Here is a 27,298-nt window from a genome sequence, read left to right as displayed (position 1 = left end):
ATGGATCGTCGCAACCGCTAACCGACATGCTAAACTGCCGATGAACGATCAGGGAACTGCTCGTCCGGGCGTCGGACATGCCAGAGTTGCCAAACACGGCCATACTGAGCCATTTCTGTCGCATGGTTCAACCTTATTTCCAACTCTAAGTATTAGACCACTATGGCCAGATCGAGGCACATACGTCTGCATATCGTCACGGGGTGAAGGGTGCGATGGGCAACTGGTGATCCAATGGTGCAAGCGCTGTCTGTTTTGGCATTGAACGAGTCGCTCGTTCTACGGTGCTTATCGGATGCATACAGTACAACTGAGCCAACACAAGATCCAGAACAGATTACACACATTCTGCTATCTGCGTTTCCAATTGCGAGGATTTGCCGGACTTGCTAACATGGTGCAGCACACCAGGGCTGCACCTTCCGCTTACAGTCTTCCAGCCACTACCAGCCCCGCAAATAACGGGCAGCGGAAGGATTCCCGCCTGACTTTCCGTTGCGTCAACTCTACACAGCTTTCTCAGACATGTCGCCGTGATTCAACAACCAACTAGGCATGAATGGCGGAGACGAGTGCTTGTCGCACAGTTATCAATCGCTACCAGGGACAGACGACTCATTAACTTTTTGACACGACGACGCCGCGAACCACTGTGCGAGGCGCCGTCTGCGAATCACGGGCGCGCTCAAAGCAACCGCCACAATGACCGACTTCAATGAGACAAGATCACCCCTCACAAACGAGAATGTGCAGAATTGGGCTCGCGCCAATTTCGCTGCGCCTTTTCGCGCGTTACCGCGCGCCGCAAGGCTCCATTGGATCGAGTTTGATGAGAGCTTCACTATCAGCAGAGCCATCTGGCGGTCGCTTGGCCGCTCCACCCACAAACAATTACTCGTCATCGGCGGTTATGCACCAGGACCCGCGGGAGACGACGACGAACCGACTGATCGTGTGACGGCCCACGTTCACGAAGATGAAGCCGAGGTCAGCTTCTACCGAATCGCCGAATTGGACGATGGCAGCAATGAGCTGCAGCCCGTGAATAGTACGAGTACCGTTGCTTTCCATGCGCCTTTTTGTGATGTCGGTGATGACATGGGCGGTTCAAAAGCTATACATCGCGTCTCAGCTCTGATTCTTTATTATTTCCTGGCTGCGGGACACGTGAAAGAGTTATGTCGGACAAGAGCAGACCCCACCATGTTTACCAGGAATTTTCGGGATGCCTGTCTATGGGTCCAGAATGAAGGAGAACGCCCATTATTACCACCATCGAGGAAATCCGAGCCTACTACTCCGCTCCAGCCAGATAGTCCAGCTGTTCGGCCAAAACGTTCGTCTACCGTCTGTATGTTGGACACACAATTTCCCCGGGGAGATGTATCTGTACTAACAACACGTGAAGCATTAACATCCCGGGTCATCAACGAAGATATCGGGGCTCCGCCTATCAAACGCGCAGCAACAGATAGTATTAACGTCAAAATTAAACGCGAACGCGACGAAGATTACCCCGGCATTCCATCTGGTATCCGTCCAAAGAAGCATCCCCGCCGTACCCTCAGCGAGCAAATCATCGTACCATCAAAACTTTCCGAAATAACAGCATCACATTCGTCCATTATGAGTCCACGGAGCCCCGCACCAGAACGCGTAAATCGCGCGCTAACCGACCGCATCAACCACCTCAAAGACGAAAACGCCGTACTAAAAGCTTCGGTAAACGGCCTCGAAACCGAAAAGACGGACCTCCAGCACCGTATGGCTAAAGAATCACATGCCTACCGTGGCCTGCAAATCGAATCCGACGCGTTGAAGAAGGAATCAGAGGCCATGAAGCGCGAAATGAATGCAATGAAAGAGCGGTTAGAATCTGTGGAAACTTCGGGCGAAAAATTACGCGTTGAAGTTGAGAGGTTAACGACCGTGGAGGAGGCATCGAAGGAATTAAGGAAAGAATTAAGAAATGAGGTCGAGGGGCTACGTGGGAGAGTGGAACGTAGTGAGAAGGAGGCGGAACACGCGAAAGAGGAATTGTTGGCTGTGAGACGGGGGCTGACGAAAGAGCTGGGTGATGCTGTCAAGAAGTGGGGTGCTTGATGAGATGAACACGTTGAATTTGTCTGGAAATAGGCATGTTTTTCGGCAGGTATCTTTATCCATCACGGCGCGGCAGAACTACTGCTACACCCAAAGGAATCTTATCGGCGCAAAGGAGTTTATGACGGCTTTTCTTTTATCGCAAATTTCGTTTTGTCAGGGAGGGAGGGAGGTGGGCATTGATACGAAGCGGCATCATCATCGGCGTAATCTGGCGACTTGACTTATTAGCCTTCACTTCTCCAGCAACAATCAGTCTTTTGGGAATCGACCACACATCGGTTCACACCCGGGACGTCTTTTTTTTTTCGTGGGCTTGATGTATTATCAGGTATTTTGGTTCTGCTAGGTACGCTATCAACAACTTTTAAACATATGTTGTGCTGTGCTATGTGATACCCCGGTTAAATCAAAAGTCTAATGAAAGGAACGTGAGAATGATAAAACCTCGGTAAGACAACTTTAATAATACAATACACGCTTTAAACGCCGATTAGCATACATGTACCAATTATATCATGCATATATGCCTTTCCACTTCCTCTTCAATTCCAGCATAAAATATCGCCTAGCGTTACCTCGCAGATACGAAGTGCGCCAATGCCAACTCCCTCCCCCGCACAAATACACGCGGGCACGCCCCTGCATACTGCTCACCGCCCTAACTCACCTTACCCTATACAGCAGCCGACAACTTGCCATGTTTCCCTCCCTTGAGCTTATTGTATTTGCCGCGGTGCACCTTGGGCCGAGGGGGTTGCTCGCGAGCGGTACAGCTGTGGTCAAGAGCGGGGATGCAGTTATACTTGGAAGCTGAGAGACCAGAGAGTTTCGTGGGTGCGGGGTCGGTGCGTCGGATGGTAGTTATCGGAGCGCGGGGTTGCTGGGTCGGAGCGGGGGCTTTGGTGGTGGGTTCGGCGGCGATGGTGGTGATGGTAGTCTTGCGGCTGGAATCGTATATGGAGAGAGAGGAGCGACGGCGGTGCGGGGCGAATGCGGGTGGGCATGGTTTGAGTTTCTGCTTTTGTTCGTTCTTGTCTGCAGGACGGCGCCCGATGCGCGGGGAGTGCTTGGGATTCAAGTCGCTGGATGGGATGGGTCGAGCGGGTAGGGACTCGTCATCGCTAGAGTCATTGCTAGTCATCGTGGCCTGGCTCAGCTGTGGGCTAGGCAGGGGCGCGGGTGTCTCGTCAAGGTCGATGAGCAGATTCGACATCTGGCTATCACGTCGTGCGGCCGATACAGGTGCTGAAGGAGTCTCAGGCGACATTACAGAATCGATGCGCTTAAGAAAGCTGTGTGACTCCTGGTGTTTCGGCTCTTCGTTTCTCATGATAGACACACGCTCTTTGGGTGTCATCTTCCTGAACAACGTCGAAGGATCGGGAAAGTCACGCGCCTCGGCAGCGCGGTCTGCATCATCGTTACCTGCGAGCCTTCGCTGCATCCAAGTGGGGGCCCTCGCGCCGATGGCAGACTTCTCTTTCCACCACTGCGGAATGCTTCTGAAGCCTAGCTCATGAAGCTTCTCAATGCCCGGCATCTCATGCTTGAACTTGCAACCCACGGCTGTAAAGCTACATTCGCCTGTCCTTATCCAATGTGTGCAGTACTCCTTCTTCGAAGAGTCTGGCTCAATGCCGGAAGGCCACGGTTTAGTGAACTCTTTCTTGAATGGGTCGGGCTCAGCGCCGGAGGAGTTCGAGGCACGGTATCCCAGACGCTGCGCATCTTTCGGGTAGATAGACGCGAGCTTGTCGATCAGGGATGAAGGATGTTCAGAAAGACCCAGACCTGAGTCTTGCCGGTCTTCTCGCACACTCTCGGGACCAGGTGTCGGATGGGGCAATGGGTCAATACGAGTTTTCCCCGCGATTGCGGGTTGCGGTACGGCGCGCACATGGTGGTCCGGTGCCAGGTATCGGGGGGTTGCGGTTGGCTGAGGTGCCTGTACCGAGAGCAGCATAGGAGCCTCGTTGGTCTCGGAAAGGAACTTCCAGCCTTGGTCTGACATTTGACGGTGTGTCAGCTCGCGCGGAACCCCGTGAAGAAGGAACGGTAGCTGATCTGCGGGTACGAGAGGGACGATTACACTACCGCGCACATCGTTCTGGCGTAGAAGGTAATAGCGCAAGCCTTCAGGAAGCACGCAAGTCCTGCTGGTTTGAGTGGTCATGATGTATTTAGGGTGAACGAAAGGGGAAAAACGAGATATGGTCAACCGGGTATGTGCTATACGGAAGAGAGATGGCTGAGAAACGAGATGTAAGGAAAAGACGAAAGAAAAACCGTGAAAGCAGCAGGCGTTTCCTATATTAGCAGTTGTCTTACAGTCTGAGACAGCAAACGCACTTTGTGCTCTAGCAAACGGTTCTCAGCCGGTATCGTGCATGCAAACAACAAGCTACAGCCATAGGATGGATTCCTAACAACATTCTATGAGCTTGCCCATAAGCTTGACGTTGGAAGAGATTGAGACAATCTTTGGGCAATGCATCCTTAACTTGATGGATCTTCGAGGTTCCGCGTCCGGCTTGCTACGAACAATCAACGGTATCTGAAGTATCGAGACAAGCTGTTGGAGGAAAACGCGAAATGTCACCATGGAATTTCGGCAGGACCTTGTCGTTCCACTGGATCAAAATACGGGAGGGAAAGTGAGGCGACGTGTGGTCAGTCGAGGTGCGGAGTCTCAAGTCCCGACCAGTCCCTATATACAGACGTCCAAGAAAAAAATAAGAGGCTGGGGAGTTGTGCCCAGAGGTAAGGAGTCAGCCCTCGTATTCGGTATGCAAGAACGGTCATGTTCAGAAATGATTCCGGTAATGACGAGTCGCGGATGGCGGTGTTGTACGGATGGGCATAGTGACGAGAAGAGGGGTGCAATTTCGACCGGTCGGCGGCCAGACCTGCATAGCCACCCGATACGGCGCCCTTGTGCCGATCCATCTAGGCACGGCAGACGGTATCCTCCTAGCCGCGCAATTGCCTCGCCATTGCAACATTACAATGCTCGCCGACACCATTGCATTAGCCTAGATACTTAGCACTTGTGGGCTTTCCTCACAAGAATTCCTCATCTCTACCGTTACAGCTGGAACTCGTGAACTTTGACATGCAATGCTCCCCGCATCTCAACGGTCACCAGTCTGATCGACGAAGGGTATACGTACGTAAAGTTTCTTTACGAGGCGGACTTGTTTCGGCTCTTGTCATCTCACGCAGCATGTCAAACTTGGTTTGCTACCTTGGTAGTATTGCCGGGGTGTAGGAGTGATCTCCGTGGCGCGAGTGACAGCTCGCGTCGTAGCTAGTGGGTCGCTATTGGAACGCCCATTACTCGGTGACGAATGAAGCTCATGATGTGCCTTGCATGGTTTAGCAATGAACACGACCTTCACAAATGACCATGGGTCTCCGCGTGCGCCACATGACGGCGCTTCTGATCTTCTCCGGGAAGGATCCGAATTGAAGATCACCAAAGGCCCCTAAATCAAAGGCCAGATGTTTTGCACCCTCTGCAGGCGTCTACCATTCCGCACACACAAACATCCAACGGACCGCTCCCATGAACTATGAGACGGGGTACAACGCCCGCAGAATGACGAAATTTCCAGAAGCGAATGAAACATGAACAAAGCAGATCGAAGCTCCGAAGTCTTTGCTGTAGCCACTATCTTTTTCATTCTCACTTGGTTGACCGTGGGCCTACGTATCTACGTTCGCGCCATCTTGATGAAAGCATGGGGTAAGGATGACTCATACATGGTTGCGACACTGGTGAGTACCCACTTCAAGCGTATATACAGTGGACTATGCTGATCAACTGTCATAGCTAGCATTCACGATATATCTACCCTGCCAAATCGTTGCCGCCATCCACGGTACGGGCAGGCATCGCTGGCATCTCAGCGATAGCGACGCAAAAACAGCATTACTGGTTAGTACATTCTGGCGTTTAGAAATAGGTAGCTGACTTCGTGTAGTTCTGGTATCTTTGCGAACTCTTCTACGTCGTGACTAGCTGCTTCCTGAAGTTTGCTATCGGGTATTTTTACCTGCGATTCGCAATCGAGCCATGGCATATTCGATTTACACAACTGCTAATGGCAGGCACCGTACTATGTGGCCTCATTTACTTCTTCTTGGTTATGTTTCAGTGTACACCGAGTAAGCTCTAAGAAGGGATTTTGATATGCTACACTGGCTAATGATGCACAGTCTCTGAATTCTGGAACAAGCACCCTGCTTCCAGCAAGTGCCTGGGACATGGCCCAACCTTAGGCATCAGTTATTCTCTCTCTGTCGTCAATGCAATTGCGGATTGGGCGTTCGGTCTACTTCCCTGCTTCATTGTTTGGAAGATGGACTTGAGGAAGAAAACGAAGTTTCTGGTTGCAGGTATCCTTGCATTTGCCGCAATGTATGTTTTGTGACCAAAGTGGAAGGATTGTTAACTCACAGCCATCAGTGGAAGCACAGGTACGGTCATTCGAATGGGATACATACACAGTCTAGTGGACGGCCCCGACTTTCTCTGTACGAACTCTAGCGTTCAGCGAGTACCCCCTAACATTGCTAACCCGGTGATCCAGACGCTACCACTGATGTCGCCATCTGGAGTACTGTCGAGCCTGGAATCGGTATTGCAGCAGGCAGCATAGCCACTCTTCGGCCTTTGGTGCGCCACATACGGACGTGCCTAGGCCTTTCGAACCCAACGCCAGAAGTGATCAATCGCACCTACTATCCCTCCGTTAGCAATGGCCGGCGCAGACGTCGTCGCGAACATCGACGCAGCTTGAGCCCGTCTTATCTGATACCTACGGAGTTGGGCGACGTGACATCTATCAAAAGCCAAGAACGTCATGACGTAGACATTGAGAACTGCTCGCCTCCGCCAAATATCGTTGTGGCAGACCTACAGCTACCAGAACATAAGCCTATTCCGGCTGTGGAGGTTCAGTTTCCACCTGAAGGTCCACCCAAGCTTCATCTACGAGATAGCTTGAGACACAGCTTCACTATGGAGAGCATATTCAGTTCAAGCAGATGAACATACCGGGCTAAAGGATATAACATGCACTCAGGTCTCTCTACGTTCCCGTTACGAACTTTCTAATCCTCTTACACATCCGAGAAGCGCTGGTTCACAAAGTTGTACGGGTGGCAAAGTTCCGCTATCGCTTTAACCGTTCAAAGTGGGTTAGGTGCGACAGTTTTGGGTGGCTCGTTGGGTCGCTGTACCATGGTTACCAGAGTCGGAACACTACCCGATTACATCACACTATTACAGTCCCGAAAGTGAAGCTTATTTCCAAGTGCGAAAAGCTAAGCGCTACGTAAACGGTTGAAGTATGTGTCACTGACAAAGTCTGACGGGGTAGGCACCCGGTAGGGTCCATGATTATTCGATCATGTGACAAGAACCATAGTGTCACCCAAAATCTTATTTATTTGAGGATCTAGTGTTTCGACTATAATAAAGGGCCACCCATCCAGAACTATGCACTCAAACGATTTCAAACTATTACAAGGACGCACAAACTTCGCGATCGCGGACTCCGACGTCCATCTTCTACGACACACCATCAGCTCATCCTCTATTGTTCAATACGCCTTCAACATACGACGCGACCTATGAAGTCGATATTAAAGCCCGCGAAAGAAGTGCTGGTACGGTTGCATATGTGTGCGATTCACCATCACTTCTTTCACTGTGTACAAGTGAAAGAGTCGGCGTTGCGTCACTTGCACGCCACTGACAAATTTGGCCCCCATTCAACCTGACCGTTTGCTATACTGCAGTAAAAACATACGGTTCCACTTGGTTCCACTCTGCGCTTTCTCTCACTCGTTTGCCGCAGCTACCTCCAGAAGTCAGGATTGTGACAAGGGACCGACTGTCGCAATTCCGAGACCAGGTGCGCACCCTTTGAACGCCGCGATTATACATTTCTCGGGATTGCCAGTCATTCTCAACTATCAATCACAACCCAAAGCCAGCGCTGCCACATGCCAAACCCCGAACTTGTCACACTGCCAGGAAACAGCGATGTGCTTCGCGAGGCGTCTCATATGGCCAACATTGCGCGCTTCTTGCATCTGTGGAAGCATGCCCGAGCACTAGTTGGGACATATGGAACCTATACCACAATACGCAATACCACTGTTTTCCGCCGCGCATCCGCTCCCCGGTCGCGTTCAAGTACCGTAGAGCCATCCGACACAGAGATATTTCTCTCCCTCGATGCGGCCGAGACTGCCATCAATAGCGCACAACCCGACGGCGCCGCCAAAGACGATCTGCACTTCTTCAACAGCCTCTGGGAAACCACAATCGCAGTTCTCGAAGATATCCTAGCCCACGGTCCATTGCCCCAGGAACTTTTTGGCTGGGGCATCTTCGCTCTTTCAACCGGCTACCTTTACTCTCCATGCGACCGGGATATCTTCAGCAACCACAAGCATCGCCTTCGTTCAGCTTTGAAGATGATGCCATCACTGCACGGACGGAGGAGGAACGAATACGTCATATCTGGGAGTATAAGCATAGAGATGCATGTGAAGGCAATGAAGGAGATTCACACCGTGGGCCATATTTTGCTCAGCAGGTTTAGACAAGACGGGTGGAAGAAGGTGAGATGGTATCATGCGACCAGGGTTGCGGAGAGATGGATACAAGCGCTTGGTCTTGTGCCTGAAGAAAGGGTAGAGAAGGCGAATGAAATGGGCTCTGAGGACCAGGAAGCGCGCTCTGCGTTTACCTTTCCTTGAACCCGAAAACTCATGTACAAAAGTCAGAGTTTACATACCGTTGGTATGAATTGAGATAATTTTAGCACTCTGTACAGGGATAAAAGTTCAAAAGTTCTATCAAATTTTCACGGCCACTTTCATCAACTTGCGCATGCTAAAATTCGATGAAACCTAAGAATTTCCAAGTCATTCCTATACCTTCTAGTCTTACCTTAGTAGTGTGATGGCAGTGATTGTTTGGGATCTTAGAAGCTTAATCTTCTGGAGATGTTGCAGTTATTGTTTAGTTTTGGGCAACACTAAGGAAGGGGAAGGAGTGCACAGAAAGCGATACCCAGAACAGGCTGATCCACGCGATGGTCGTATCTAGCCTTCCCTACGCAGAATCTAGAGACAACGCTGTTTACCCAAGGAAACAACACAAGATGTCGGATGCCGAATGCCGAATGCCGGCATGGTGCCTTCCAAAGCCTGTCAGCTAAAAATGAGCCAACACAGCATCACGGGATGCCTCCAGCCCCATCCTCCAGAAACCAGAGATCAATACTGGTCCTATGCTAATTGCTGCTAGTCGTATAGCGTTTTCTTTCTTTCATATTCCACTGCAAAATGATTACTTTCAAACTATTCCTCCGACCCTTGACCCTGCTTACGACATGTGCATCCGCCGCCCAGTCATCCTCCACATTCAGTACACCTTCTCCTAGCCTCATAACATCTTTGAGCAAGATTCCTGGTACTTCATCTATTACCCACCCTAGCTATGCCTTTACCGGATTATCCGGTATCACCTTGTTGGCATCAGCTATTTCCGGAAGGCAAAATACTACTGCCACCACCTCAACCACGACGCCGGAGGTAACAGTCCTAGTGGGACTGGGGCCTCCGACCGAACCCTCCAACAGTATAGCTTCAGCAAACAAATCCCATCATCTTCGGCCAACCAACATTCGGCCTTGCAATGGTTATGTCGAATTCTGCGAGCGCAAGTTTTCCAACGTATCCATGGTCGCTGCCCACAATAGTCCCTTTGTGAGACTACACAACACAGCCAGCAATCAGATGTATCCAGTGCTTAATCAGCTGAACGATGGAATTCGAGGATGTAAGTTTCTTGCGGAGTCCTATAGTAGACCGACTGACGTTGACTGATAGTGCAGTTCGAGACCCACAAATCCAACTCTTCTGCTGAGATACACCTATGCCACACCTGGTGCAATATTCTCGATGTAGGTACCCTCGAATCATACCTCGCGACCGTGAAGGGCTGGTTAGACCGCAACCCTTTCGAAGTCATTGGCATTATCATGGGCAACAACGGCGATGGTACGAGGATACCAGCAACGGACTACATAGCGCCCTTCCAAGATTCTGGGATGATGGAGTATCTGTGGACACCGCATTCGATCACTATGAACTTGTCCGACTGGCCCACCCTGGCAGAGATGATTATAAGAAACAAACGTGTGGTAGTAATGCTCGACTATGGTGCAGATCAAGAGCAAGTTCCGTGGTTGCTCAGCGAGTTCAACTACCAATGGCAAACAACATTCTCACCCAAAGATTCCGCGTTCCCGTGTACACAGCAACGACCTCCAGATCAAGTAAAGGAGATATCCGGCGAGCGCATGTACACCATGAACCATAACTTGAATATTCCACTCAACTTGTTTGGGTACCACATTTTGATACCAGCACACACACTTTTCGACCAAATCAATGCAGTTTCCGGCTACATGAGTCTTGGGCTCAATGTTCAAACTTGCAGGCGCATGTGGAACCGCCCGCCAAAATGGATCCTCGTCGACTATTACAACTATGGTGACTTTAATGGATCTGTCTTTGAGGTGGCGGCAGTAGCCAACAACGTCATATTCAAAAAGAGACAGTGCTGCGGGTCTCACGTCATCAGCGCAGCAAGTATGCTCAACCGCCATGGGTCACTCGCGGCTTGTTCACTTGGGATGGTCTTCTTAATCCTGTAAATGAGAAGGACTGGGTTGATAAGAGCCGGTCATATCTCAGATTTTCTCGTAGTGGCAGTCAGTTCGGCCCCACAAAATTATGAGTACGAACCACGGTCGAGTCGAAATTCCGTGTGCTCATATTTATACACCCCCCTTTCTTCCTTGGGCATTTTATGGTAAAGAAACCGATAAATGAGGCGCTATTGGAGTTTTCACGGGCTATATAAGCATTCTCTCTTCACTTGTGGTCGCTTTAGTAGATTCCTTCTTCTCTAATCAATCAAAGTACTATCCTTGTCAACCTTGGTAACTGGTTTAGTGAACCTTCAGTTCGTTATAAGGCATCGGACTTTTGACATTTTGTCCTACCTCGTAGGCCTAGGACTTGTATACTAATTTCTCGTACAGTGTTACACTCTCGTCTTGGATAGCGCTGATACCCAACTCTATGGACCTCTCTACTCAGCCACACGATTTGATTCCGATAGCAAACAAGATGTCTGCTGAAGCTCTGAATGAAGAAACGGCACCTGAGCGGCAGGGGCTCAACGACGAACATTTCAGACTCGTGGATCTTTCGATTGAGATACGTCTGCTTTTCTTCGAGTTCGTTCTAGGTCCTCTTATCTATTTGTTCAGCAAGATATCTAATAGCGCTCTGCTAGGCCAGATCTCTATGGTTCACTTCCATCTGGGCTATTGCTTGACTCGTAACCCGATTCTTGCGCTTCTTCTTGTCAACAAGCTCACCCATCACCAAGCAATGCAAGTATGTTGGGAGAACACGCCAAAACACCTCACCTCAACATCCCATCTTTACATGGTCCTCTTGACAGACATCAAGCCCGCATACAACTGGCTAAATTACCTTGTACTCGACTTTATCATGGACGAATGGTTCGGTTTCCTCGGCGTCCTCACTGGTCCAGACTTCTACATAGAAAGCGATTGGTCTTTCGGGGAAGTGTTCAATATGCTTCCCACCCTAAAAAGTCTTCAACTACGATTCCGCGATTCCAGAGGATGTTGCAAGTACGATCCTCACAACAACAACACTCCTATCTGCCAGAGTATCTTGGTGGACTGGGTCATGACGTTTGCCTGGTCCTACTTCAAAGACTTACCAAACGTGACTCTCGGTGGGGCTGTCAAGAAGGATACCAAGGCCGCGTGGGACCAATGTCTTGCGCTGTATAAAAGGCGAGCGGACCCTTTCTTCGATCATCGCGCTGCAGAGGCAGCGATCTTTAATGCACCAAAGTCTTCTCTGTAAGTTTTCAATCCAAACATCAACTGCTTTGTACCACTAACAAATTTTATAGGCCGCCCTCTTGCTTGTGCGGAGCTCCATGGGTATTTCAGGATACTGTTGAGGACGGGTTTTACGATGAGCTTGATCAGTGGTCTGTATGCTTATCTGAGTTGAATAGGAGAATTTAGAGGAGCACAATACATTGGTGATCAGTCATCGAAATATTCGGTCGGCTAATCGCCGTTGACAGAAGAGATGTATTCTTCGGGTTTCTAACATGCTACGACTAAGCCATCATAATCTTTTAGGACATTGAATACACGGGTATGGGCCGAACAAAAAATCGAATAGAATTGACTAGCATATTCCTGCGATTGCCGCAAAATTAAGTAGCGTTCTAAGTCGCGACACTCGTTAGAATGTTCTCCATGATCGAATGAGTGTGTTTCTCTCGTTATGGTCACTCTACAGGCTAGTGGTTGTCATCGATCGCAAATCTGCTGCGTCGATGTAATCATGTAAAGAATTTTTGGATGCGGTAGTTTTGGGGGTGGTGCCTCGGGTCGACTGAACCATGGTACCAGTGTCGAGTTTACTCTACAAACGACTAGACTTATCGTCGTGCACTGACGTCCACGAGCAATATCTTCTAAATTCACCCACGACGTCCACAAATCTCCGTATCTGTTCTGCACACACAAAGAACTCTCAAGTCACTTCTATCACAACATCTCAAACCCAATACCATCGCAACTCCAACTGCGGAAACCTAGCTTACCCAAAGTGGCGCATCTAGTCCCCCGATCCTGCATTCACTTGCTCATTCACTCCGACCGCACCACCGCGCCACGCACGGACCACGCACTTTGCCACAGAAACGCACAAATCACGTTACTCCAAGGGGTGCAGCAACCGCCTTACTAGTATATGTAAATATTTTTGCTCTGCGCAACTCTTTCTCATCAACCACTTCCCCTCTCAACTCGTCGCCAGAATGGGTGGTCTCAACCCCGCTGCGGAGCCTTTCAAGCATAGCGACTACGAGGTGTATGGATCTGAATCTGGCGCGAGGGAATTCTACCCTGCGGCGCGACTGCCAGTTGTTGAGCCGGAAGGGTATGTGGGATATTGTGTCCAAGAACCGCCTGTGGACCACGATGCTTACACATACGACCAACATCAAATGGATTTCTGGATGGATGATTCACTACTGATGGGGCAATATTTTGAGCCTGAGAAGCATCAAACTCTCAGCTACTACGATATCTCTGGCCCCTACCTCGCCTTCAACGATGTCCAAGCACCCGTCTACCGCCACACCACCGAAGTCCATGAACCGGAAAAGGCCACACATACCTTTAACGCCAAAGCCCCGGCTTTCACCCCTACCAAGCTCTCAAAGCTCAACCCCACAGCCCCCAACTTCCTCCTCAGCCGCCTCGCCATTTTCGACCCTCCCTCCGGCAACCTCCAGGCCCGTCCCAGAAAATGCATGCTCGTCCTCCCCAACGCGTGCGAAGAGAACATTACAGACGACCTCTCTATGCTGAAGATCCCCCAAGACGGCCAAGTCGGCCGCTTCACCATGGAAACAACCTACAAGTTTAACAAAGGCTTCCACCACAACGACGTCGTGCTAGGCGCCATTTACGACGAGGTGATCGCGCTGCGGAAGAAGGATATCAGCTTCTTCACTATCAAGCTCGAGGTGAACCCTGTAAACGACGCGCCTCCGCTTTGGCCGCCGGGACGCAATCTGTTCGACGTCAAGGCGTATTACTTTGAGTCCAAGGAGAAGTATGGTGAGAAGAAGGATATGCTTTGGGTTACCATTTTGCCTCATGGATCGCCGCCGAACGCCGACACTATTCATGTCTTTGAGACTAAGAAGCAGAAGTGGGTCGTTCTTGGGGAGTGGCTGCGTGCCTGCTATTGTTTTGGCATTCGTCTTCCAAAGCAGTCGCGTTTGAAGCTGCGGCCGGACTTGGTTGGTTGGCCGGGGTATAGCACGCATTTCAAGTGGTGGAAGTATGTGGGTAGTTCCCACCGCTTTGAGACTTTGCCTAGCGAGCTTCGTACGAAGATTTATGAGTATGCTCTGGGTGGTGAACTCTACCCCTTGGGTTCGTCAAGGATACCTCAAATTACCCTAGGTTTGGGTTATCAACCTTCCTTGTTCAAGTTCGGGACCGATATCTGGGAAGTCATGAGCCGTATGGACAAGTTCGATCGACATGTACCAGAAGATCGGCCTTCTGTGTACGAACCGCAGGTATCAATGCTTGCTCTCAATAAGACGATACGTGGTGAAGTAATTCACACAGCATGGATGCTCATGCGTAGCTGCTTCTTCAATCGAGGCCTCTTTGAGAGTGCAATCAATGCACCGCCGGGTGCTGCAGAGCCGTACAAGTACCTTGGCAAAATTGAGCTGAACTTTACAAACTATGGGTATTTCGGTTTCTTTGGGGTTACCGTGGGGACGAATCGCCTGCATATCACGGCCTCATCGTCCCTTGGCCCGCGTCTGCAGGCGTTGGAGAATCTGCACGATCTGCATCTTCGCTTCCGCACGCCCTCTGATGGATACAGTGGTAGCGCCTTGTACAATCTCATGCATAACACGGATGATAGACTTGATCTGTATGACAGGCATTATAGCCTTGATCTAAAGGGCGACTGTCAGCGTACGGTGGTTGATTGGATATGCACATTCGCCTATCCCTTCCTAATCGACAAGTGCAAGCAAGGAAAGTTGAAGGTCGCACTTACCGGCGCTGTCAAGACAGACACGAAAGAAAAGTGGGAGGCGATCTTCAAGGACAAGCGCGAGCATGACCAGGCAGCAGCTATGGCCGACATTTTGAACAAACCGAGGAACGAACTGCAAGTCTGCCTTTTTCAATAGTTGATATTATTCGAGTACTAATACTTTACCAGCCCACCTCCATGTAATTGCGGCACACCGTGTAAGCACGATAGCTGGCGCCGTGACGGTTGGCGCCGTGACAATTCTGACTGGTACTTTAGAGAAGGAGATGGTTTCGATCCAGACACATAGTCTTGGTGTGCAAGACGCCCAGTCCCGTATTGGAGCCATGGAGTATCACGATACGAAATAAGCAAAGCTGAATTCCAAGACATTGAATGGGCAGGACTGTAGTTGGTGAAAACGGGTATCGGCATGGGGAAGGAGATAGCACCTGTAGCACCAACCAAGATCAGTAGAGAATTGGTCATACATTTTGATCATGGGTATCTCATCTACATATGAAATCGTACCGTGCAACTCATAGCATCCGCATGCTCATCCTCGTTGGAGCCGTAGTGTCCAAACGAGAAGATGGCCGGACTTGGTCGTCAATCTTTCCCAGCACTTAAAAGACCATCTCGTGCGGCCTCTCGTTGCTACGCAGACTGAAGCTGGAGCCGAGGTATGACTCGAGCTCAGGCGTCCTCTTGATGTTTGCCATGAGCGCCTTGTCCACCTTCTTCTGGTCTTCTATCCGCTGGGGATCCGTCTCCTTCTTTGTGGGTGTCTCGCCGTCCTTGAAGAACTCATCCTCGCCCTTTCCCTCCTTCTTCTCACGAGCCCAGTACTCGTCCTTGCTCACGCGCGAAATGACCTCCTCATCCAGACCTGCGATATCGACAACGGTGGAAGTAGCGATGACGTAGCGGTGGTTGACGCGGCGGAGTGGCACACCGTTGGACTTGAAGGGGCCGGTGATGAGAAGAACGCCTTGTTCGAGCTGACGCAGCAACACAACGCGCTTGCCGCGGAAACGACCGGAAAGGAGGATGAGGACGGTGCCTGGGGTGAGAGACTCGCGGTATTTGGTGGGGTGCGCGGTCTTGCGGGCCTGCGAAATGTCATGTTAGTTCCTTCCTCAACCACAACCACACTGGCCGCCTCTTTATGCATCTCCTTCCCCAATACTTGAAATTGACACGAAAATTACCCGTACCTTCTTCACAATAGCCTCCTCCTCAGCAGGGTAGTACTTGGAAGCCTTCTGGTCGCCCATTGTGGTAGACATGTCGAGTTATGAGTCTGGGAATCAATTATTATGTGTCGCATATATAACAGCTACAGCCTTACCAAGTTGTAGGTGCTCACAATTTGTTTTGTGGTGTTGGTGATGTCGCCGTCGTGATTTCAAGATGTTCATGTGCGGTCGCTCGCTAATATCAGCCCTATGACGCTAGTGGTCCCTGCAAACCATCGTTCACATGCATCCAACTGCGCCAAAGAAGACTTGCATGGTGCCCATGTCGTATAGAAAAAGTATGAACATACCGCTTTAGGCGTTCGCTTCTTTCTTCTGTTTAGTCCGATATTCCGCTGAAGTATTGTATCTGAAGCATCATCTCCTGAAGACGGGCTTTCAACTCCAACTCGCCTTGTGTATCAGAGCATCTCAGATGTCCCAAGATACAATTCCCCACTAACTGATTCTTCACAAAAGGCCCCTCTCGTCATGAAGCCAAGCCAAGTAAAGATTTCGGCTGCTCCATCTGCGGCTCAGGGTCAAACTCCTGCCCCACAGCCTCCCCAGGCAAATTCTGACACGCATATCCCCGCCCCCACTCCTTCTGAGCAAACTACTCACCAGCCGGCTCCTTGAGCGTTTCACCATCTCGTGGCTATACTTAGTAAAGGGAAAGTGGAGAGCATTAGCAGACACAAGCACCGAGAGTTATTAATAGTAATCGCATTATTGTACAAACTCTTGAGCCAGTCGTTATCTGTACAAGATTATAATATTACAAGCCACTCAGTAGCTCAATCATCTCTTCTCCTTTGTCACTTGCTGAGCTGGGGTCATTGTAGCCATCGCCCTATCCATGCCGCTCCATTTCCTGACAAGATGCTGAACACCGACAGGCAATACCCCAAGTATCTGAATATATTTCGAGTAGAGGGGTAGACAGACTTCACCGCTCTCGCCTCTCTCAATCAGTCTTATGATATCCTTGCCAATCTCAGCAGGTGTGACGACAGGCGCAAAGAAGTTGCTTGGAGTTTTCAGGCCCGCAAACATCTTTGTACCCATCTGACCTGGCTGAACTAGAATTGTCTTGATCTCCTTCGCGTCAGGGTTCTGTGCAAGCTCGGCACGCAGAGACTGGTGTAGCGCAAGAAGCGCGGCCTTGGAGGCTGTGTATGCGGATAGGTTGGCTGCACCGAGGTGGCCTAGTACGGAGGAAACAGTGACAATGGTGCCACGCCCTTCTTTCAGCATGTACGGGACGAATGTGCGTAGGGTGTTGAAGTGGGCCAGCGTGTTTACTCGGAAGGTGCTGTTGATTGTGTCAGAGGAAGTCAGAATAACCATGAATGTATACATACCGCTCCACTTCTTCAGCAGTCGAATCGAGGATCGACTTGGTGTGCATTATGCCGGCATTGTTGATGAGAATCGTCGGAGTCCCAAGCTGTTGGTGTATTAGCATGGCGTTTACTTCCTGTGCCCTGACACTACTCACATCTTCACAGATCTCTGCTGCAACCGCCTCCACTTGCTTCGGGTCGCTCACATCACACTGGTAGTACAGCACTCCAGTGTTCTCTGCTACTTCATCGTCCACCTTCTTTGTATCCAGAACAGCAATGTTTGCGCTTCGCATGCCATATGTCTCTGCCAGTAGTGCGCCTAGGCCTTCAGCTCCGCCTGTTACTACAATGACTTCGTCCTCCAGGTCTACCTCGCGATGCGCTCCCCACGCGATCCGGTCGCTGATGAGGCCGAAGAGACCAGTGACTGTCATGAGCATAGCCCAGGCCATGGCAATGCGCATTTCTGGGTTCTCATACGGCGTGTACTGCGCGCGGAGGCACAACACCACGACCCATGATACAAATGGGTGAAATATGGTGTATCCGAGGACGTACCATATGACGTCGACGTTGAGGTAACGGTGCCATGGCTCATCGGGACGATCGAACCTCTTTGGTAGCTGTACGGACACTTCCTTCACTGGGGGAGACATAGCGGACAGGTCGACATAGGAAGCGTGGTGGACCATTGCGGATGGCGGGGCGCGTATTGGCGCGTATTTGAGGCTTAGACGCGAATCGGAAACTACGTTTAGCTATTACAGCAACAACAATGCTATCCGGGAGCAAAAAGTGAAAAATGTGTGAAGAAGAAATCTACTAAAATGCAACATGGGGCCATGGTGTTCTTATTGCACTGTCGCTGGTGCTGAAGGGTGTTATGTTTCATGCCCGCCTCAGGTCTCTGCGCTGCTCGTCAAAGTTGCTTCGACCAGGAACCTCGGAAAGTTTCAAGCCTCGCGCGAGTCTTAGTAAGCATGCCCTCTTCCAACCAACACGTACTCAGACACTTTTAGTGTCCAGACTCTTTCTTTGGATGTTGTGCATATATCCAAATCGACTGCTATCTTGGCATAGTGTGATGAAAGCCATGTCTTCGGCCATTTCCTCAGCCTCCTGCTGCCCGACTGAACGGAAAGGATGCTGAGGGAAATCGCAATGCCCTTACGCCATCACCTACATTCGTGACTGAGCTCTTTCCTTTTGTAAGCTACATGACGTTTGTTGACACACCAAATTGGGTGTTTTTGATGGCGTGCATCAACAGTTATGGCTGCACCTGCGATTCGTACCATTACATCTTGCCCTACGCAGTTGTTGAAGTCCAAAAAGACAGCCTGCAGTAGTCAGGTTTGATGGATAAGGCCAAGTAACAACCCAAGAAAATATACGATAGGTGGGGGTGAGGAATTCTGTAGTACGTGAAGTGTACCTCCTGCCGCCGCATCAAGTGTTCTTCCCCGGCAACCTCATGTTCGTCATCGTAACAGCAACAGGCACCCTCCAGCGCAGGAAAGATGTCCCCAGAGACTGCCAAACGTCATATGCACAGCAGCACCCATAAAAGAGTCTCTTTCGCCATTTATCTTCATCTCTTCTACATCCCACTCTCAAGTTGTTTTCCCCCAACTGCATTGCCCTTGGTCTTCAACATCAAACATACAACCCAACTTCATTAGCAACATGCTCGGCCAGATCCTCACCGTGGCCGCCCTTATGGCTCTCACCCAGGCCAAAGCCATCGTCACCAACAACTGTCCCTTCACCATCTACATCTGGTCCGTACCCGACGTCCCTCATGGCTCTAGGGCGAAGAACCTCCCCATCAAGTCTGGTGGTCGTTACCAAGAGCCCTGGCGCCTTGGTAGCGTCAAGAACCCTGGAGTGTCCATCAAGATCTCATCACGTACCAATGGCATCTACGACGGTGCTGACGAGATTGACTTTGCCTACTCCATCGATCCCAAGGATGACTCGAAGATCTGGGTTGACCTATCCAAAGTTCGCGGCGAGCCGCCCAAAGTCCGCTTCCATACCTGCCGTGGCGAATTCTTCTCTACAAACCCTGGAACCGTTCAGTGTACAGCCGCAGATGAGGTTGAGCTGGTTCTTTGTGGACCCACTCGCTCGACCCTAGCTACGGACACTGCGTCACTCGAACAGATCAAAGCTTGCTATGATGACAAACACACCGCAAAGATCGATTATACCAGCAGCGGCAGCAGCAGTGACAGCAGCGATGACGAATGGTTTGACTGGTGGGAGGCACGCAAACAGGTGCAGTCCTCGAGCGCATCACAACCCACAGACTCAGTTCCCGACTTTTTTCCCGACGCAGCCTACCGCGACTACCATGCGGCCCAGGAGAAGTCGGACGTCCCTCAATGTCAAGCCAAAGTCTTCTACAAGCGGTCTCAACGCATTGCGGTTCCATCAGACACAATGGAGACCGTTCCCGCAGACACAATGCAGTACACATCAGATAACAAGACTCTCGCCTTGTGCAACCTTCTTCAACTGTTCCACCCCATGACAACCATCGACTGCGATGAAGTGGTCATGAAGGATCGCGCCGAGAAACTGTATCCTCGAATCTGCGACCCTGCAGTCGAACCACTGTTGATGGGTTTCCCATGCCAAGAAGTCAAGCATGAACTCCGAACCAAATACCTCGATTCGAGCATCGATGCTGCGCAAGAACTAGCTGCCTTGCTGGGAGCCACCGGAACAGCTACGGTTGTGGCAGGCACCGCAACAGTCACCATTGTGGAAGCCGACGATTCAGTCACCATGGTGGAAAACGACTCAACACCTGTCTTGGCAGGGAACGCCAGGAAGATTGGAGCTAACGCGAGTTCCGACAAGGAATGCTTCATGACTCATTGCGTAGACGATTATGAATTCCCGTCCACGACCTGCGCCACACTGGAGCACATCGCCCGTAAGGTTCTAGAAGACTTTGACCTCGATTGGTACAAAGTCTTCGATGCTTCTTGTCCCAGCCCAGAGCGCGGGCCTGATGCCACCCAATTCCGCTACGCCGACGCTCTCTGCCACGAGCACAACAAGGACAGCAAAGTCTGCCGGGGCCTAGATAGATTGATCCGCGACTTTGCGCTGGACTACTACCACAAGGACGTCTGTTTCACTACTGACAAACAGAAGTGTGAAACTTGAGGTTAGATCAGGGGTCACGTGATGGAGGAGGCTAGTTTGTGGTTTTGTATCGTTTATTCTCTTTTCACTCCTCGCCTTTACTGTTTGTATGGCTTAGCTTCTGTATTCTCATTACCTGCTACGTAGTCTAGCGTAAGAATTGACTACCCTTTCATGTTCAACCTTGATCCTTTCTTTGGTTCCATGACCCGTCTGTCGCGAGTGCATCCCAGCATGTTCATTGACCAAGCCCAACTTGTTCCTCGTGTTTATGTGAGCTCGCCAGGTCTCTTTCAACCACATCCTCCATCTTCCCCTCCATCCAACCGGCTCTCCAGGCTTCCTCCTCAGATATTACCAATACACAGGTTCAACACCGAAAAACCTGCTAGCCGCGAACTCAATCGCTAAAACTCTCGTGAAAGAAATGAATTAAACATATGCACATTTTGTACGTGTCACCCCCCATCTCAACCTCGACCCTGCCCCGGTAAATGCGACCCAAAAATACCCACCTTGATCTTCGCCGGCGTCTTCGGCGTCAACGGCACACTAGCCATGGCATCCCCAAACTCAAAATACGAACTCTTCTCATCCACCGGATACTGCGAATCCGGGGTCGCGGCTCCATCCCCCTCCTGTCTCGACCCCACATTAATCTTAACATGCCCGTCGTCATCGCCCTTTAGGTTGACAATTAACGAGCCATTACCAACATCAGGATCAGAAAGCAGCCAAAGATGTTTCATGCGCCTGCCCTCCCTGCGCTCCATGATATCGTCCGCCGCAGACGCGATATCCGCGCCGCCCCTAGACGCAGCGATGATAAGATCGCGAGGATCGAGATAATTGAAACGACCGAGACCGGACCAACCACTCGTGCGCATGGCTTCAAACGCAACGGCGCAAATGACGAGGAGGTTGAAAGTGAAGATTGCGTAGATGTAGATCGGTTGACCAAATTTCAACGCGTAGATGTGGACTTCGGCTGGCTTCTGCACGCTCATCTTGCCGACCATGAGTTGTGCGGAGGCGTAGGCAACGAGCATGGTATCAGCCATTGAAATCATGCTTTCGCTGACAGCGTGCATGACGCCTTCTTCCTCGGTAGTGGCGCTGAGGTTCTGAGACGCGCGCGACATTCTGTAGGCGGCGATGCTGGAGTTGAATGCTTCGCCTAGGAGGGAAACGTACAGGTTAGTCATGTCGTTTGACATGAGCTCGAATTGGCGGAGGACGGTGCGTGTGATGTTTCGCTCTGGATTAAAGTCTGGTACTGTTTTCACGGGCGTGACGGTGATGTTGAGACTGCCAATGTCGACGGTGATGTTGAAGAGGGTGGGGGTGAAGTCGAATTCGCATTGTGTGTTGTTGAGGAAGGCGTAGGCTTCGCCGGCTGCGATGGAGAGGTAGCGCCGGGGTGAGCGCTCGCTGAATGCGACACCGATTGCTACAATGGCTTTGCCATCGTGGCCGATGTAGTTGGAGTACTCTGGTCCTTCTTCGCTGTCGGGGAGGTTGCCGGATGCGGCGTATATCCATTCGTTGACGGGGCCGGAAAGCGTAAAGTCCGAGGTGCGGTTGTAACTGCAGGTGACGTTTGCCAAGTAACCCATCTCTTCGTAGATGTAGCCTGCAGCGTAGGTGTTGGAAGTGATGCTTTGGTCCATTAGTCCGACTGCGGCTCCTACACCATAGGAACGGCCTAGATAACTGAATTGCGTGTTGTCGGGCTTGCGATGGATATGTGGCTCTAATCCAGAAGATGCTTCCGCTGCGGCTGCTAGGATCTGTCCACTCTGTTGTTGACCAACCGAATAGGTGAAGAACCCCTTTTGTGTGCGCAGAGATGGTCCCGCGCTACCTATCATCATCGGATACTCCTTGATCAGGGAGACATCTTCAAAGCTTGGGATCAGAAGCGAACCGCCCTGCACTGTGGTAGAGACTGATGCTGTCATCGCACCAGCCCAGAGAGCGGCAGGCACAAGACTGAGGAAGGCTGTGAAGAGAACCGGAAAGAAGAATCGTAGGGGTAGGTCCCAGTCCACTTTCATCAATGTCATAAACACCCATGTTCGCAACACATCCAGTGACACGCTAACTCGCGCAAGGCGAATTCGAAGTGCATAGTTGAATAGTTTGCATATGACGGCAAGATGCAAAAGACCAAACGATGCGGCGAGGAGTTGAACGACAAGCGCAGCGGAACCCGGAAACTTGTTGGCCAAAGCGAAGAGTTGTCCGGTTACACGCCATTCGTAGAGCTGAGCCAATAAAAGTATCGTCGAGAGTGTTGTTGTAAGAGAAAGTCCGTAGAAAGTATTATATCGTCCCCAATGGCTATATTTCATGGACCGGCCATCGTCTCCAGTTGCTCTCCGGTCAGTAGGCAGAAAAGTGAATTGACGAACCATTACTAAGATATTAGATAGAAAAAAAGGTCCGGCCAGCGGTTACGAAGGGAAAACGAATGTTGCACCAACGAGTGACAGGTACATGTAGAACGATGCAATTGACAGTTGACATCTTCCATGATGTTTGCGTTCGGCATAGTCACCTACCGTGCGCATATGTCTTAACAGTAGTTGTATCAGATGCGGCGAGACTCATGCCTGAGACCCTAGCCCCACTGGAGAAGGCCCGGTTAGTGGACAGCCTCAACCGCAACTTCGCCCGCATGAAGGCATATCTCTGCAATCTATCGCTATTGAGGCGACAAAGACGCCCAAAATAAATGGGGTCCTGAAGGGTGTGTTCATGTATCGGCGGGGCTGTGTACGCAATTGCGCAATGCACCTCACGAAGCCTTCCAGGAGACGCGAACATGCCAAGCCACCCCCAACGGCCGAGCTGATGTTGCGGGGATGCAGGGAGAGAGCCATATCCCCCAGATGATCAAAGTAGCAAGCCACCTGTCGAGGATATTGGTGGTGTAGAGAAGTCGGACGGGCCTGAGAGTGCAAGGTTGAAACAAGCGCTACGTCAACCAAGTGTGAACGGGTTCACGTGCCGTGTGGCTGGAGATTCCCAGATCTGAAAAGATGCCGCGCTTTTCCCGGCTAAGGCTTTTTCGTTCGTACCAAGCTAGAAGGGATGAAGGCTGTTGGTGCATGATGTCGCCATGGACGCACCGCCACGTGACACCAATCACGGTGAGGAAGCACAGACGAATGACATCATTCGCATCCACGTGTCACGAGCGCCAGTGTAAGCAGACAGCGTACCCATCAATTGCACAAGTAGCTTCCACAAAGAAAACACAGATGGATAGCGGTAAAGACAGCACATGGATGACCTTAAAACCTCCCGCAGGTTTCCACCCTGGTCGACCTACACCGATTCCACCAATCAGGACCCATTCTTTCTCAGCTAAGACATGCTTCTGAAACCGCCCGTATGCATGCAGCATCAACCCACGACACGTTTGATCTACGATGCCCAAACTTCGACTCCTGCATATACGACATTTGCTTTTATTGCCTTGCGATGCTGACCTCGGGTTGTGGAGCGAAGAGCAACCGTGCTTACCGCCTGTTGACGTGGACTTGTTATGGATATTGCGCGGGTGAGAATGGGTAGCATTGAAGGCCTATTTGCTGATCGGTCGCAGCTTCTGTTCGACAAGATGCAGTAGTTTAGGAATTAGTTGGCCCTGAAAGCCTTGTGATAGACACGGCTGGTAGGCAGCCATGCAATCTACATTTATGAATCGTGTATGGTCGTTCAACTAGTCAGCCCGACGTGGCTGCGCATGCGGCCGGTAAAGAAGCGTAGTACGAGGCAGAACAATTGGGTGACAGGACCGCATTAGATACAACCCGCGTCGTAATATTGTCGTGGCTTGTACCAGACTGTACACCTGCTGATAAAGTATGAAGCGTATAGCGTGGTGTGATACGGAGTGTTGGTATTGGCCTGATTCAGTTAGCAGATCGCGCTTTTGTAATGTGCAAAGTTCAACATGTACGCTTAGCCGCTTGACGTGCATTATCGTACCCATTCTCTAGCCACGTATTGATGACTCACGCATGCAGCTTATTTTGACTGGTCCCGTCCCGGAAGACGTGCAGATGGATAGCCGTCGGACCGTAGCGTACCAGAGTGTCAGAATATAGGGAAATTGCAAGGAGAGCATGACAGCGTCATTTCCCGAAGCGAAACGTTTGCACTATTGCCAAGAAAGGTGGATTGAAATGTTTTGATAAATTCATTACTCGCGATAACCCGCAACACGGGCAGGGAGCGAATATAGCTAGACTACTGTGGATCGTCGTGCCGACGGAGAAAATGCTAATAGATGATGATGATATCCAACGCCGGTACAATGCTGTTGTGCAAATGCTAAACATAACGCCTACTGATGCAAAGTTAAGCCGATGGGCGGGAGATGTCCATCCAGTGAGCATCTTCCAACCAGATTGTGTCATCCATAAGACACCCTATGATCTCTTTTTCAAGACCATCAACAATGAAACGAAAAAAAAAGAAAGTCGTGGGTCTAGTAAACGAAAGTGTTTGACAAAGCGAATAGCATTAATAGCCGGTCTGTCGGCCCGCATAGGCACCGGTCTGACCGAACATTCTGCTGAAAAGGCCACCCGCCGACGTCTTGACCTTCTTGGAAGGCTGAGTGTCGTAGAGCGGGAGTGAGTGCTGCTGCTTTTGGGCGTATGGGATAGGACCATTGATATATACAACATTGGCGCCTTGGTCGGCATCGTAGCGCTGCAGGACAGTGTCGGAGGGCTCGTCGTGAATGCTGATGGGAGATTCCGACGAAGTGGAGCTAGAGGAGCTTCGGGTGGGGGGTGATAGCGATGGAGTGCGTGATTGAGCGCGGGAGGATGGTGCGTAGTGTGCACGGTGCGCCTGTGCGCGGGATGCATATGAGGCCATGGAAGAGTTTGATGCATACGGATGCACGGTGCGCGAGAGGTTCTCGGCGGTGAGCTGGTACTGCTGGCGGGCAAGCTCCTTCTCCTTCTCGGCAAGCCTGGCCTTCTCAGCCTGGCGACCTTGCCAGACGCGGATGGGAGCCAGGAAAGGCTCAAAGTGGTAGTAGAGGTCATCGGGGTTGATGCGGAGGTCCCAGTCGAGGAGGAAAAGCAACTGCTTCTCCATCAGGTTTACTTCGGTGATGGAGAAACCGAAGTTATCATAGCCACGGACGGCGCTGTACCGGGCCCAGTGCTTGTTCTTGGGCGACGAGTCGTTGAGGTTCTTAGCCGCAAGAATGAGGGAGGCGAGGAAGATGCGGTGGACAGTGCAGCGCATACCCTTGGCGACAGGAGGAAGACGAGACCGTAACCGGCTAAGGTATACGAGCGAAGTCATCAGGGTTGCGGTCTGGACATGTGACCTCTCGACAATGGACGTGATGAACTCTTCTACTGATGGGAGGGCGGGATCCCGGCTGGAGGCAGCATACTGAGGAGGCGAGGCCGGTGGGGTGGGAGGAAGGTTCTTGTTGACTGATGGTTCGCAGCGGATGACTTGTGTGGCCTTTTGCGCAAGGTACGAGATCATGTCATTTGAGACGGGGAGTTGGATGAAGTGGTCGAGAGCGGCCTGGTTCTCGGCGGCGAGGTTTGGTGAGTAAGGCATGGCGATGTTTTGTGGCGAAGATGCAAGTGGGGAAATGTTTGACTCTTTAAAGTGAATGTTGACCTTGGTAGGTGATGCTGAAGGGCAGGGATGATGGTGTGTTATGATTATGCCCTGCGAGGCGGAACTAGGATCCGGTCTGAAGGATGGTAAGCGGATGTCCAAGGCAGTTTGTGTGGCTGGGTAGCAACACAAGGCTCGGTGGAAATGGCAATTGAGCGAATATTAAAGCGGTGAGTTTCCGAGTCCAGTCGGAGAAAGGCAAAGCAGTAGTGTTTTTTGGTTCCTTTTGGCAAGGGAGAGTGTGGACGGCGCTGCCGATCTGGGAAGTGGGAGTGTGGTAGGGTGTAACGCTTGTCACTACCGGAGTGGGGAATGCACCTGCACCGCTAGGATGGCAGGGAGCGAAAGAAGGGAGGATGAAGAAGAAGTGAAGTCGGGACTGACAGTGAGTGAAGCAGTATCGACGGCAGAAAGCGTGATACTTATGACCGACAGACCCTTGGGCGGGTGCAGATGCGGTGCTAAGTTGGGAATGGGATCCAACAGGTCGGTGGTTCGGCGGCTGCGTGTGGGATCCAATGAAGAGTGGATACGGGAAAGCGACGGCGACGTAGCGCGCAACGCCAGAATCAGGCCAGCGGCTGTATGGCCGAGTTTGTCGGGGGGCAAGATTGCGAGTGGTATTGTGCAGGACCCCAGGAATAGGGTGTTTCAAGTACAAGCCAATGGTTTGCAGAGCGGTGCGGGAGACACTGAGGCGCGACGAGCTGACAGCCAATCGACGTATGTAGCGGGTCGCGTTTCGAAGGACAGTCGAGTTTGTTTGAGAGGTGTCGCTTACTACCGTCGGTGATGTTGGTCAAGGACTGGATGTTGGGACAGGATGGATGGATGGAAAGTTGAGGTGTCTTGGTTGGCGCAGCGGTCGACTACAACGACGTTTGCTGGCGCTGCAGACACTTGAAGTTTGCGGCAGCAGTGACCGCTATGTACTCGTGCGTGGGGAATAACTCGCCGGGACTAGAGTGTCTGCTGGCCTTTTAGTTGGGTCACGTTTCCGGCTTGGTCGATGGAGAACTGAGGCGGTGAGTCGGGCAGAGTGGACCCGTC

The 27,298-nt window shown here is 51.1% G+C and overlaps 15 protein-coding genes across 15 annotated transcripts; 10 read left to right on the top strand and 5 right to left on the bottom strand.

The window, feature by feature from the left end:
* Positions 1-702: 702 nt before the first annotated feature.
* On the top strand, positions 703-2,103 carry PtrM4_020450 (Zn-ribbon nucleic acid-binding protein; the record flags this gene model as incomplete). Its single annotated transcript, XM_001931898.1, has 2 exons — positions 703-1,351; positions 1,409-2,103. 2 exons carry the CDS (start codon positions 703-705, stop codon positions 2,101-2,103), a joined length of 1,344 nt encoding a protein of 447 aa, XP_001931933.1.
* Positions 2,104-2,779: 676 nt separating this feature from the next.
* On the bottom strand, positions 2,780-4,279 carry PtrM4_020440 (FAP domain containing protein; the record flags this gene model as incomplete). The annotated part of the gene is made up of 1 exon (XM_001931897.2): positions 2,780-4,279. One exon carries the CDS (start codon positions 4,277-4,279, stop codon positions 2,780-2,782), a length of 1,500 nt encoding a protein of 499 aa, XP_001931932.1.
* Positions 4,280-5,733: 1,454 nt separating this feature from the next.
* PtrM4_020430 (uncharacterized protein) lies at positions 5,734-6,079 on the top strand (the record flags this gene model as incomplete). The annotated part of the gene is made up of 2 exons (XM_066103399.1): positions 5,734-5,883; positions 5,939-6,079. The coding sequence occupies 2 exons, from the start codon at positions 5,734-5,736 to the stop codon at positions 6,077-6,079; spliced, it is 291 nt and encodes a 96-aa protein (XP_065965601.1).
* A 130-nt stretch (positions 6,080-6,209) lies between these two features.
* On the top strand, positions 6,210-7,159 carry PtrM4_020420 (uncharacterized protein; the record flags this gene model as incomplete). Its single annotated transcript, XM_001931896.2, has 4 exons — positions 6,210-6,273; positions 6,325-6,526; positions 6,575-6,642; positions 6,699-7,159. 4 exons carry the CDS (start codon positions 6,210-6,212, stop codon positions 7,157-7,159), a joined length of 795 nt encoding a protein of 264 aa, XP_001931931.2.
* Positions 7,160-8,118: 959 nt separating this feature from the next.
* Positions 8,119-8,880, top strand: PtrM4_020410 (uncharacterized protein; the record flags this gene model as incomplete). Its single annotated transcript, XM_001931895.1, has 1 exon — positions 8,119-8,880. One exon carries the CDS (start codon positions 8,119-8,121, stop codon positions 8,878-8,880), a length of 762 nt encoding a protein of 253 aa, XP_001931930.1.
* A 987-nt stretch (positions 8,881-9,867) lies between these two features.
* PtrM4_020400 (uncharacterized protein) lies at positions 9,868-10,847 on the top strand (the record flags this gene model as incomplete). The annotated part of the gene is made up of 2 exons (XM_066103398.1): positions 9,868-9,967; positions 10,018-10,847. 2 exons carry the CDS (start codon positions 9,868-9,870, stop codon positions 10,845-10,847), a joined length of 930 nt encoding a protein of 309 aa, XP_065965600.1.
* Positions 10,848-11,325: 478 nt separating this feature from the next.
* Positions 11,326-12,269, top strand: PtrM4_020390 (uncharacterized protein; the record flags this gene model as incomplete). The annotated part of the gene is made up of 2 exons (XM_001931894.2): positions 11,326-12,098; positions 12,152-12,269. 2 exons carry the CDS (start codon positions 11,326-11,328, stop codon positions 12,267-12,269), a joined length of 891 nt encoding a protein of 296 aa, XP_001931929.2.
* An 806-nt stretch (positions 12,270-13,075) lies between these two features.
* PtrM4_020380 (Amelogenin multi-domain protein) lies at positions 13,076-14,989 on the top strand (the record flags this gene model as incomplete). Its single annotated transcript, XM_001931893.2, has 1 exon — positions 13,076-14,989. One exon carries the CDS (start codon positions 13,076-13,078, stop codon positions 14,987-14,989), a length of 1,914 nt encoding a protein of 637 aa, XP_001931928.2.
* A 469-nt stretch (positions 14,990-15,458) lies between these two features.
* Positions 15,459-16,109, bottom strand: PtrM4_020370 (60S ribosomal protein eL6; the record flags this gene model as incomplete). The annotated part of the gene is made up of 2 exons (XM_001931892.2): positions 15,459-15,944; positions 16,050-16,109. The coding sequence occupies 2 exons, from the start codon at positions 16,107-16,109 to the stop codon at positions 15,459-15,461; spliced, it is 546 nt and encodes a 181-aa protein (XP_001931927.2).
* Positions 16,110-16,562: 453 nt separating this feature from the next.
* Positions 16,563-16,709, top strand: PtrM4_020360 (uncharacterized protein; the record flags this gene model as incomplete). Its single annotated transcript, XM_066103397.1, has 1 exon — positions 16,563-16,709. One exon carries the CDS (start codon positions 16,563-16,565, stop codon positions 16,707-16,709), a length of 147 nt encoding a protein of 48 aa, XP_065965599.1.
* A 162-nt stretch (positions 16,710-16,871) lies between these two features.
* On the bottom strand, positions 16,872-18,111 carry PtrM4_020350 (DltE, Short-chain dehydrogenase; the record flags this gene model as incomplete). The annotated part of the gene is made up of 3 exons (XM_001931891.2): positions 16,872-17,385; positions 17,435-17,520; positions 17,572-18,111. The coding sequence occupies 3 exons, from the start codon at positions 18,109-18,111 to the stop codon at positions 16,872-16,874; spliced, it is 1,140 nt and encodes a 379-aa protein (XP_001931926.2).
* Positions 18,112-19,105: 994 nt separating this feature from the next.
* On the top strand, positions 19,106-19,559 carry PtrM4_020340 (uncharacterized protein; the record flags this gene model as incomplete). Its single annotated transcript, XM_066103396.1, has 2 exons — positions 19,106-19,444; positions 19,509-19,559. 2 exons carry the CDS (start codon positions 19,106-19,108, stop codon positions 19,557-19,559), a joined length of 390 nt encoding a protein of 129 aa, XP_065965598.1.
* A 305-nt stretch (positions 19,560-19,864) lies between these two features.
* On the top strand, positions 19,865-20,599 carry PtrM4_020330 (uncharacterized protein; the record flags this gene model as incomplete). Its single annotated transcript, XM_001931890.2, has 1 exon — positions 19,865-20,599. The coding sequence occupies one exon, from the start codon at positions 19,865-19,867 to the stop codon at positions 20,597-20,599; it is 735 nt and encodes a 244-aa protein (XP_001931925.2).
* A 449-nt stretch (positions 20,600-21,048) lies between these two features.
* Positions 21,049-22,995, bottom strand: PtrM4_020320 (Herpes-BLLF1 multi-domain protein; the record flags this gene model as incomplete). The annotated part of the gene is made up of 1 exon (XM_001931889.1): positions 21,049-22,995. The coding sequence occupies one exon, from the start codon at positions 22,993-22,995 to the stop codon at positions 21,049-21,051; it is 1,947 nt and encodes a 648-aa protein (XP_001931924.1).
* Positions 22,996-25,114: 2,119 nt separating this feature from the next.
* Positions 25,115-26,185, bottom strand: PtrM4_020310 (cyclin; the record flags this gene model as incomplete). Its single annotated transcript, XM_001931888.2, has 1 exon — positions 25,115-26,185. The coding sequence occupies one exon, from the start codon at positions 26,183-26,185 to the stop codon at positions 25,115-25,117; it is 1,071 nt and encodes a 356-aa protein (XP_001931923.1).
* Between the last annotated feature and the right edge of the window lie 1,113 nt (positions 26,186-27,298).

This window comes from Pyrenophora tritici-repentis, chromosome 1 (genome assembly GCF_003171515.1).
Source record: "Pyrenophora tritici-repentis strain M4 chromosome 1, whole genome shotgun sequence".
Classification (NCBI taxonomy): Eukaryota; Fungi; Ascomycota; class Dothideomycetes; order Pleosporales; family Pleosporaceae; genus Pyrenophora; species Pyrenophora tritici-repentis.
This window is presented reverse-complemented; position numbering and strand designations above follow the sequence as displayed.